Source organism: Sesamum indicum, linkage group LG3 (genome assembly GCF_026168435.1).
Source record: "Sesamum indicum cultivar Baizhima isolate 11 linkage group LG3, ASM2616843v1, whole genome shotgun sequence".
In the NCBI taxonomy this organism is placed as follows: domain Eukaryota; kingdom Viridiplantae; phylum Streptophyta; class Magnoliopsida; order Lamiales; family Pedaliaceae; genus Sesamum; species Sesamum indicum.
This window is the reverse complement of record NC_142659.1, coordinates 2,877,027-2,889,080: the sequence shown is the minus strand read 5'-3', so window position 1 is coordinate 2,889,080 and position 12,054 is coordinate 2,877,027. Positions and strand designations below refer to the sequence as shown.

At 31.1% G+C, this 12,054-nt stretch overlaps 1 protein-coding gene across 1 annotated transcript; it reads left to right on the top strand.

Annotated features, from left to right (window-relative positions):
* Positions 1–7,230: 7,230 nt before the first annotated feature.
* On the top strand, positions 7,231–10,414 carry LOC148788579 (oleuropein beta-glucosidase-like). The gene is made up of 12 exons (XM_088878986.1): positions 7,231–7,374; positions 7,476–7,545; positions 7,653–7,711; positions 7,811–7,886; positions 7,984–8,061; positions 8,167–8,254; positions 8,336–8,451; positions 8,503–8,696; positions 8,782–8,900; positions 8,974–9,173; positions 9,822–9,930; positions 10,153–10,414. The coding sequence occupies exons 1-12, from the start codon at positions 7,252–7,254 to the stop codon at positions 10,412–10,414; spliced, it is 1,494 nt and encodes a 497-aa protein (XP_088735112.1). The 5' UTR covers positions 7,231–7,251.
* The last annotated feature ends 1,640 nt before the right edge of the window (positions 10,415–12,054 follow it).

Sequence of the window (12,054 nt, the reverse complement as noted above, 5' to 3'; positions counted from 1 at the left end):
GTATTCCTTGAATTATAATCGCGGCCTCCCTCTTACCAGAATCCTAAAACAATACTAATTGCCTAGACCCTCCCTGTCTTATATGTAGCTATTGAGCTCTGAGCCCTGTAGCTATTGAGCCCTTGCTGCCCTTATCCCTGTTGTTGTCCTTGTTTTTCTCTACTATATCTCAAGAAGAAGCATGAATATCCCGTATGGAGCCATTTTCTTCATCCAACGTACCCTATCCTAGATAGAGCGATATGCAGCGAGCCCCTCACCCCTTACTATCATAGCTCCGTGAATACCAATCATAGCCGTCTCGTCAAGTATTGATGCTATCGTTTTATGGGGGATATACATAATTATAAAATAAAATTATTATTTTATAAAATTTCAATAAAAAAAAACTCAACCTCCACCCCTTCCCCGGCGCCCGCCCTTATAGAAGGTGGCAACGGCACCCCCTTTTGAGGGTAGAAAGGCGTCGTCAACGCCCTTTTCTTGGGAGGCGAGCGCGGACTAGGGTGGAGGTAGGAGGTATGGGGGTTAGTATTTTTATTATCAAATATATTATATAAAATATTAATTTAATTTTTTGAAATCTATAACTGTCCACAAAATAATAGTTTTGGTTTTTTATAATTAATATGTTTATATATATTTTTTGTTGTGTCTATAATATATTTAAATTGACTTTTTATCTGTGCTTTCTTTTGTTTCTTTTGAAACCGATATATTGAGCTATATATTTTAGTCTAATTTATAATATATTAGAAAGTGTATGAGATTATTAATTGAGAAAAGTATTATTTTAGTCTGCTAAATATGTCTAATTTTAATTTTAGTTGAATAATTATGTCCATTTTTGTTTAGGTCCAGTAACTTACGAAATTGCTTACTTTTAGTCCTCTGACAGATTTTCGGACAATTTTACCCCTATGAGTGCATATGGACTAAAACTGCCTTTCAAAAGTTGCATAGGGGTAAAATTGTCTGAAAATCTACCAGAGGATTAAAAGTAAGCAATTTCGTAAGTTACTGGATCTAAACAAAACTGGACATAGTTATCCAATTGAAATTAAAATTAGGCATACTTAACGGACTAAAATAATACTTTCCCCTTATTTATTATATGTATGCAAAATTGTCATCTTACAAAAACTAGTATAAGATAAATTTAAAGTCTGTTTTTATGTAATTTGATATTTTTTTATATAAAAGTGGTTATGTGGTAGAGAAGAGATAAAATAATTGTCCAGTAAGTATAAAAACCCTAAAACAAAAAAGTATTTTCTCCTTTTTTTCATGTCATTGATTATGTGCCAGGAATTTTTTCATATCAATGTTTATGTGGCAGATGAATGGTAAAAGAATGCTCAATGAACTTTTCGCCCAATTAGAAATCATAGATTTGGCCACTTCAGCAAAGTAGTCTGGCCATTTTTTAAGATTTGATTGACGAAGTCTTACAATCACCTAAAAAAATATAATTCCAAGGTATTAATTGTCACCCATACCTTTACGGTCCTTATTTTGCCACTACCGCTCATATACAGGACATTGAATGCAATTAACTCCAAATTTAAATATCTATGTATGTATGAATATATCAAATCTGTTAATAATGCAAAGATGCCAATCAATATATGTGCTCTTAATTAATTGGCCACGTTTTAATTCATATGCATAAACTATTTAGTAACCTGCAATAATTAAAACACATGTAAAATAATGGGAGATTCTTAGACAACAAACTTTAAAATATTAGTCATATTATGGTCGAAAATAATTTTCATATGCAACTTTCTGCAAGTAGCAATTCTTTTTTGCTTAATATTGTTGGTGAGCTAATTATCTCATGTCTTTTGGCTATATTAATTAATGACAAAGTCAACTCGTTCTGAATTCTTGGCTCGTAGATGAGGATTCCACAAGATTAAGATCTGAATTCACACTTAATATAAAAAAGAAAGGGTGAATTGTAATTTATCTATGTGTGATACAGAAAATAGGTAAATAGTTCCTTGTGAAAAAAATAACACAAATTTATCCCCCTCAATTTTAAGAAGATGTGCAAAACAGCCCCTTCATGTAGGCGTTGTGCATCACGTGTATTGGGTGCGATTCAGATCTAATAAACAAATAATACTTATTTACTTATCAATTTTCTCTTGTGCATGCAAACTGAGGAAGAGCCCTCCCCCTCGGTTCACAGTCGAGGATGCTATGGGGTTCGCCGCCCAGTTCATCTTATTCTTGGAGGACTCCTGCTGGAGGTCCTCACTGGCCCAATACGCCTTGAGTAACAGTCAGATCTCGTTGATCAGTCATAGTGGCCTGACTAGGTTGGATCGGGCGAAGGAGAAGGTCTTCTGGATGTACTTCCCAGCCCACATGTGGAAGACCCAAAATATGGACTCATTGTCACAGTTCCACTAGTAGGTCATCTGCAGTAATAAGATTAAATAAAATATTAATAAAATAAATTAAACAATTAGATTATATATGAGATAAAAATAAATTAATTTTAAACTAATTAGTTTCATGCTCTCGAACTAGAAATGCTGGTGCTCTGGCGGTACCTGCCTCAGACACGGTCATAGGTGGGGGAAATGTCCCCACACAACCGCATTGACCAGCTCGTGGAACCGCCGATCAGACCTTAATTTAATTTGATATTAAATAATTAATTAATATTTTTAAGATAAAATAATTAATAATAAAATAATTAGTTAACAAACTTACCTCTCGTCATCGAGATTGATGTACTAACGTGTCGATGGTGGGGGGTTTGATGGTGGTGGTGGTGGAGCGGTCGCCGGTGTGGCAGTCTGCTGTATCGCATCATCCACAACCGTACATGTGGCTCCAAATGCATCAGCATCATTTGGCTGCGGGGCGTGGGACGGTGCGGGTGGTCGAGGGGATGCTTCCCCAACCTGCGAAGCATCTGATGGTGCTACTAGACATTATCTACACAAATTAATTAAAAGTATTAGTCTAAATTGTTAGATTTTTAACATTAATATGTTAATAAAAAAGAATATACTAATTTTTTTTATTATTATGTAAAAATGATCATATTGAGAAAATTGGTCTAAATGTAATTATATACATTATTATGTAAAAATGTTAGTATATATTGGAAATATTGTTCTAATTTATTTTAATTTTTTTATTATTATGTAAAGATATTAATATCGACAAAATTTATCTAAATTTATTTTGTGATGATTAATTTAAAGTATTATGTAAAAATGTATTATTGGAAGTATTGTTCTAATTTATTTTAATTTTTTTTATTATTATGTAAAAATATTAATATCGACAAAATTTATCTAAATTTATTTTGTGATGATTAATTTAAAGTATTATGTAAAAATGTATTACTGGGAATATTGTTCTAATTTATTTTGCAGCAGTTGTCGTTGCAAAAAATGCATTGCACGTTCGCAACGGATGTTTGTTGCAAATGTCGTTGCACTGAAATAAGATATTGCTCTGAAATTGCTGCAAAATTTGCAAGAAAAATATTATCACAAAGTCACTACAAATATGTAGTAAATTTTGCTGTAAATATCATTGCATAATTTGTTGCAAAATTCGTTAAAAGTCAGAAACTTAGCAGTGTAATTTGCAATGGAATTTTGCAACAATCAATTATTTGTGGCTGAATTTGCCACGGATGGAAAAATTAATGCAACTATGGCATTAGTACCTATAGCAACAGAAACTTTCATTGCAAATTTATGTGGCAATACTATTTTATAAAGGATTTTATGCAAATTTACGTCTTTTTTTTCATATCAATCAACTTTTCGCACAATTAGAAATAATAGATTTGGCCTCCTCAGCAAAGTAGTCTGGCCATTTTTTAAGATTTGGTGGCCGAAGTCCACCTAAAAAAATATAATTCTGAGGTATTAATTGTCACCCCTACATCTACGGTCCTTATTTTGCCAGTATCCCTCATATACGGGATATTGAACGTAATTAACTCCAAATTTAAATATCTATATATGTATAAATATATAAAATCTGTTAATAATGTAAAGATGCTAATCAATATATGTGCTCTTAATTAATTGGCCACGCTTTAATTCATATGCATAAACTATATAGTAACCTGCAATATTTAAAACAAATGTAAGATAATGGGAGATTCTTAGACAACAAACTTTAAAATATTAATCATATGATGGTCGAAAATATTGTTCATATGCAACTTTCTGCAAGTAGCAATTCTTTTTAGCTTAATATTGTTGTTGAGCTAATTATCACATGTCTTTTGGCTATTTTAATTCATGACAAAGTCAACTTGTTCTCAATTCTTGACCTCGTAGATGAGGATTCCACGAGATTAAGATCTGAATTCATACTTCTTTCATAATATAAAAGAACGAAAGGGCGAATTGCAATTTACCTATGTGTGTGATACGGAAAATAGACAAATAGTTTCTTGTAAAAAGAAATACAAATTTACTCCCCTCAACTTTAAGAAGATGTGCAAAACACCCCCTTTCATGCAGGCGTTGTGCATCACGTGTATCGATTGCGATTTTCCTTCATATTTATAACTATAAAATGACTATTCAGATCAACAAATCAATAATCTATATATTTTCTAATTTAAACCAGCTATCTATATTTGATATACAAACCAATTGCTTAAATCCATTTGAATTAGATCAATACGTTAAATTTATTCAAGTTACAAAAATAAATTGATTAAAAGTGTTATAAAATCATTTTAAATTGTACTTCATGTTGTAAATACATTTTCTAACTGTCATCTTTTCGACATTTTTTGTCACACATATAGGTACGGTCAACTCAAGACGGTCCCTAATTCTAATATTGTATTCCATATAAAGTTCCGACTATTTATCGTTATTATTTTGGAACGGTATTTGGATCGGATTTTGTGACTGTTTGTTTGGAACTCATGTTCGAACGGTTTGACCATTCCAAAACTATAACCCAAAAAAAATATAGATCACGGCGTTACCTTTCGATATCCACTCCTTATGTGTTCCACAGACCGTTCCAATATGGAGCAGGTTTTGGAACGGTTGTCCCGACCATGCCAAAAATCCCACCTTTTTGCAGTAAATCAAGCAATTTACCTCTCTAGAAAGGTAGGTAAATTATTTTATTGTAAAATACATAACGGGATAAATGGCTACATTTTAAAATATACAAAGGGAGAAATTGTTAATTTTTTTTATAAAGGGATAATTTGCTCATGTGTAATTTCATAGAGTTACTTGCATTTCTCTATATATATATTTAAGTAATTAGTTGTGACAGGCCAATTTTAATGATTTGAAAATAATAATTACTATATGATTATTTTTGAAATAGTTGTCCTACCATATCAAATCTTTTAATAATTGAAAAATCCATAAGTAAGTAGTGTACGTGCTATTAATTAACTGACAACGTTTTAAATGATCATTAACTATATAGTAAAATATAATAATTCACAGCTGTCATATAATATATATAAAATGTGTTTAGGGTTCTGTATTTGCAGCAACAGTGTGATGATCATTTATGTAATATATTTTAATGAATTTATAGTAAAAATTATGATGTATTTACAAAATAATGCATACATCAAGAATAAATCTTCGATTTGTGTGTACAAGAATGTGTATGTCGATTTGGGTCGAGGTTTTCGGTGATTTTAGAGCCAATCCGACAGTGACTTTGCTATGATTTGATGATGATCTGACAACTTCTTGGAGCACAGGTCCACATGGGGAAAATCACATTTTTGGTCCCATAATAAGCTTAATTTTAATTTAGTCACATTTATTAGATTTTTCTCAAACTTAGTCCCATACTGTAAATGTTAGTCTGAAATCACTTTTTCATCCATTTTTTTACAGGAAAAATCTCTTTTCTATCCAATTCATGTCACTTTTCCGTTAAAAATTGGATAGAAAAGTGATTTGGGACTAACATTTAGAAATTTATAGAACAAATGGGACTAAATGTGAAAAAATATCTAATAAATGGGACTAAATTAAAAATAAACTTAATATATAAGACAAAAAATGCAATTTTTCCGTCCACATGATTGGTTTGATCTGAATAAATAAGGTTGCCCCGCACACAAAATATTAGACTCGTAGAGTAGCCCCCGGCTAAGACCCTTAAATACTTAGGTTAGTATTGAGGTTTAGAATAATGGTTGCACAGTGCGATCTAATAGCAATAAGATGCATACCTTGTGCAATGGCTAAATTAGCATTTATAGATACTTATGTTCAGAATCATATGGGCTATCGGATAGATTAGAGATCTGTAATTAATAATTCGGACTGCCGAGTCAAGTAGATCGCGGTGCTAAAAAAGACTCGAACTCATTGACTGTTTGGACTTTTTCTCATTTCTGGAGGACAAAGGTATTGTTTCAGACTTATTCATTGTATTTACCCTATCATATGTAGATTAACAAATAGATAAAATGAAAAAAGATAGTGAAGTTGTATGTTAATGGTGATAGAGGTTAAAATCTATATATATACATTACATATTGCGTAAAATTATTACATATATATTATGAATATATACTACAAGATACTGTTTTACAATAAATTATTCAGCATAAAATAACCTATAAATATCTCACACATATAAAATATATGGCTTAAATGAATTTTTTGTATTACATCTTTTGCGTTCTAATGTTTTAGTCCTTTATCTTTCTAAAGTAGTAAATAGATTTTGTAATTTTTTTAATTTTTTGGAATTTTAATCCTTTAGTCGTCAAGGTTTGTAAACATTGCTGGAATTTTAATTTGGGACTTTTGTATCCTTTGGTCAATCTAGTATAATGGGAACGAATTTTCATTATGTAAGTATTTTGGCATTTTAATCCTTTATCTTTCTAGGACATTAATAAATAGGTTTTGTAACTTTTAATTTATTGCAACTATAGTGCATTAAATTGACCGACGGGAACAAAAGCCCCAAATTTAAAAAAAAAAAAAAAAAAGTTTGATCCTCATCGTTACAGTAATAAAGAAACTTTTATTTCAAAAACTGGATACACATAAGGATTAAAAATAATAAATTTCTTGAAGAAAGAGAGTAGCTAAATTGTTAAAGAACTCAAGCATGCAGGCGAGTTAAGTTCCTCAAGCATGCAGCGACTATAAATAGTAGCATCTGCCCTTCATTTTACATCAAGCCATACATAGTTCCTCCAGCTACCAGTAAAGAATTTACTCAGTCTCTTTGATTACTTTGACAATCAGAATGGAGGATAAAAATGGCACTGTTAACTCTGCACCAAAGGAAAACCTTAAAGACAGCAGCGATATATCCCGCGATGATTTCCCTAAAGGTTTTATCTTTGGAACCGGTACATCTGCGTATCAGGTAAGTGATTTAAATGTAATTACAAGAATAATTACCTATCGAACACTACTATGTTTAGTTAATCAATTTTGATGTTTGTGTTTTACATATTCATTTTTCAGGTCGAAGGAGCTGCAGCCGAAGGTGGTAGGAGTATAAGTGTGTGGGATGACATCACTTTGAGGACTCCAAGTGATTCCCGCTCTTTAATTTACTAAATTTTTTAAAATTTTCAGAAATTTGAAGTATGTATATATTATGATTGCAATTACAATAATTGGATTTAATATGGGCGGCAGGTATGATTAAGGATGGATCTAATGGAAATGTTGCTTGTGATGTGTACCATAAATATAAGGTAATAAAATTTCTATGTTTTATCAGTTTATTTTTGCAATTGTCTCTAGATAAATAGATTAATGCATGTTTATTTTATTGTTGCATGCACATATTGCAGGATGATATTAGGTTGATGAAGCAAATGGGTTTTGATTCCTATAGATTTTCGATTTCATGGCCAAGAGTTTTGCCAGGTAAGTAATTTGGGTATGGTAGAATTATAAGGATCAATATTTTGCAATAATCAACGATACGTTTGAATTAAGTCTACTAATTAATAATCTATAATAGGTGGAAGAACTTTCGCTGGAATCAATAAGGAAGGAATCGATTACTATAATGACGTTATCAACACTGTTAAAGCCAATGGTTGAAATCCAACTCTACATATCTCAACGCTTTCTATATCGTTTCTTATTTTCTCAAGTATTATAATGATGAAATATTAACTTGAATTATATCACTTTGGGAAAGACATGATACCATTCGTAACTCTCTTTCACTGGGATCTTCCCAATTGCTTACAACTGGAGTATGGTGGCATGTTAAGCGACCAAATAGTGTAAGTGACTATATTGGATATTTGCTTCTTATGATGTTTTAGTAGTGATATGTACTCAGTTTGTGTTTCAATGATATGCAGGAAGGATTTTGTTGAGTTCGCAGAGCTATGCTTTCAAGAATTTGGTGACCGGGTGAAATTTTGGACAACATTTAACGAGCCATGGAGCTACATAGTTCATGGATATACGCCTGGGGATGAGTTCCGTAAAGACGACCCTACAGACAACAACTCAACAATCAATCAACGTTCATGTCAAAGTGGTCAGATGTACTTCCCTCATAATAGAGTTTATAGAACAATAAGACGATGTGAGATAACCAAAACCATTAGGGACACTTGGTTCCATGTGAATGATCCGGCCAAAGATGCATATACTGCAGCAAGAAATATGCTTCTTTGCCACTCAGCAGCAGTCCAATCGTATAGACAGAAATTTCAGGTACAAAACTTTTAATATGAATAAGAGTAATAGATAATTAGCCAGCATTTGGCAAACATTTCATTTTCAATTTCATTGTTTGCAGATGTATCAAGACGGGCAAATAGGAATAGTTCTCAACTCCAGTTGTCATTATCCTTATGATAGTACTTTACAGGATGACAAGGATGCTGTCGAAAGAGCCTTCGATTTTATGTTGGGATGGTAAGTTTATTTAAACATACATAGAGTCGTTGTGCAGAAACACATTGACTTGATTGTTTACTACTTGGTTCAGGTTTTTGGAACCTGTAATATATGGTCAATTTCCAAAAAGTATGTTGCAATTCGCTGCGGGCAATATTGTGCCTTTCTCAGATGAGGAAAAGAAAGGACTCAAGGGTTCGGTTGATTGGGTGGGTTTAAATTACTACACGTCAGATTATGTTGCATATAAGGAGAACCCTCAAGGTGTAGGCTATCCTGCAAATCAACATTGTATCTATAGTTGTAAGTTATTTATTCACAACATTATATATGAACCTCTTACTTTTATTTTCAATTTTTTATTTTCATGTACCTCTCACTTATATAAAATATTCCTTTTATTTTCATGCAGATTATAACAAAACTAAGAAACCAATCGGGGAACCTGTAAGATTTCTACTTAACTTATCTATGCAATTTTGAAATATGTATATATATAGTCTATTATTTAGCCATGGCAAATATATCAGCCACTCACGCAAAAATCATGATCGACAACTATTGGGTGGCCTTGGTTAGACGACTATTTGCTATGACTATTTATTTTTTACCATGAGAATTAGCTATAATTAAATATTATATTTCTTTTAGTATTGGTAGAAACGAACCAAATTCTTTATTTTTTTTTTTAAATTTATTTCTAATCTTTCTTTTCTTTCTCATTTCTTAATAGACTGCTTCGTCATGGTTGTGGATAGTTCCAAAGGGACTATATGATCACTTGCAATATCTACAGGATAAATATAAAGAAGACATGCCTCCTCTATACATTACTGAAAATGGTAGTATTTTAGTTAATTATATGGATCATTTTGTAGTTCAAGGGTTATAATTATGAGATTTCTTACAAATGTTCCCAACCGTTTGGTATATATATAGGGGTTGCTGATAACAATGACGTCAAGCTCACAGCCAAACAGGCTTGCGTCGACAAAACAAGGGTTCAGTATCATCAGGAACATCTTGCCTATCTTCTACTAGCAATAAGGTACAGTCTTAAGACAAACCAATTATTTCTCGTCCTCATTTGATTGTCACCGTATATGTATCACATATAATATACATTAGTTCATTAAATTTTGCTAATAACAACTTTTACAAAATAATAGCCACTATTGAGATTGTAAATTCATTACTGTGATGAAATTAAAAATTTTCAGTGATATTATTAAAATTGCGCTTTCTTCGTCGATCTTCTCTTCTTTTGTAGGAAATTGAAGTTTGATGTAAGGGGTTATTTTGCTTGGTCATATTGTGATAATTTCGAGTGGACCGCCGGATACAAATCAAGATTTGGTATAATCTACACTGACTATGTCAATAACTTGACACGATACATGAAAAGTTCAGCTTTCTGGTTTGCCAAGTTTTTAAAGCCCAGCTTGCCGACGTCACCAACTTCAGATAAGAGACAAGATGAAAGGGGTCGGAAGTGTGAATCTAGGAAAAGGAAAGCTCCAGAGAATGTTTGAAGATGTGGAATGATGCATTAAGTACTTTTGCTTTGGATTCGATGACTGAATAAAATGGAATGGAAGCGTTGTTGCGCATCTATACCTGTAATGCTGTTATTTTTATGTGTCATTTGTATGGACTATGTGTTGTTTCTCTTGCTACTTATTTTCTTTATCGGAACAATTGAATAAAAATTTACGCTCAAATTGTTTTTTTGAGTGCTTCCTTTTAATTTACTCTTGCTTTTAATTTGTGTCATTTGTATAGACTAATGAATATTTTTAAATGATTCTTTTACTTTAATTTACTCAAATATCTTGAGAAAATAATTATAAAAATTATAAACATATTATAATTTTTAATTGTTCTGAAAAATAAAATTAAAAATAATTATTTATTGTGAATTATATATATTGATTATATGTCTTATAATAACTAGAACTATCAGGTTTTTTATGAAATGCTATATAATTTCATTGCATTGTTTGTGAGTTTTGGTGAAATTTTCTTTAAACCTCTCATGGATTGTGCTCTATGTAATTTCAACTTAAACTTGACTATTAAATGATAATTCTTCTCTAAGTTTGAGTGGATGAGAAATTAAAAAAATCTCATTTTATCATCGTTCTTCATTAACCAATAACTATATATAATAGGCCTATTAATTTAACTACACAAAAATATTTATATTTTTTGTTTATTAATCACTGTGTTTTGACCATGTATAAAGTCCTTTTTTTTTTTTTGGCATGATTGCATTTACAATTAAGTCATAAATTGATGAAATAATAAATTTATTAATTTCTTGAGTTTCTTCCAAAAATATTTAAGAGAAGACAATCGAAAATACTAAATTATGGGCATTGTTTGTAAAAAAAAAAAGGTGAACAATCATTACTTACACTAAATATTTTCTGACTCCTGCTATAAATTTTTTGACCTATGTTTGCAGGTATTATACCATCAATATATTCAAATAATATAATTATAATTTATACAAAAAAATGAATATTTTTTCATTGTTCAAGAGAAAACAAAAGATAATTCATATGATGTCATTAATATGTATAAAATTTTGCTAATGCCACTAAAAGATGTATAAAACTTTCAATTTGTATTTTTTCTTTTGTAATTTATTATATTTTTAGTTAATCGTCAATTTCTTTCTTAGATGACTTTTTAAACTATACCAAAACCATATACTAAGTTAATTTGTCATATTTAATTAAAATAAGCATACAATTAAGTAATTTTTTCATAACTAATGTGAGAAATAGAAAGTAAAATTACTTGAAATATGCAAAATATACGAAATCATAACTCATGTGTATTTATCATTTTTTAATTTTCAAAAAATAAAGCATTGTTCATATTATACAAAAATGTACACTTTAAAATCAGATTAAAATTACAAATTACAAAATCTTTTAAATTGGACATTTTGTTGACTAGAGATGTTTTAAAAAAATATTTTTGCCACCTAAGCATTAATTTGACAAAAAAATTATATATACGATCCTAGCCGGATCTCCGTTAGCACCAAAGCGTTAGGGGAGGCGGCATAGCTGAGATAAGTTGCTTCTCCCCCTAGAGTGTAGCGGGAGAAGGAAGGAGTGATCCTCGGGTGAGGAGCACGACAGACTGATGAAGTAAGGCT

Bases quoted from the DNA above. Each gene is read 5' to 3' on its own strand.
- LOC148788579 (XM_088878986.1), top strand. From the start codon at position 7,252: ATGGAGGATAAAAATGGCACTGTTAACTCTGCACCAAAGGAAAACCTT. The intron at 8,062-8,166 runs GTTGAAATCCAA...ACTTTGGGAAAG, and splicing joins CAACACTGTTAAAGCCAATG to ACATGATACCATTCGTAACT. The intron at 8,901-8,973 runs GTAAGTTTATTT...TACTTGGTTCAG, and splicing joins TTCGATTTTATGTTGGGATG to GTTTTTGGAACCTGTAATAT.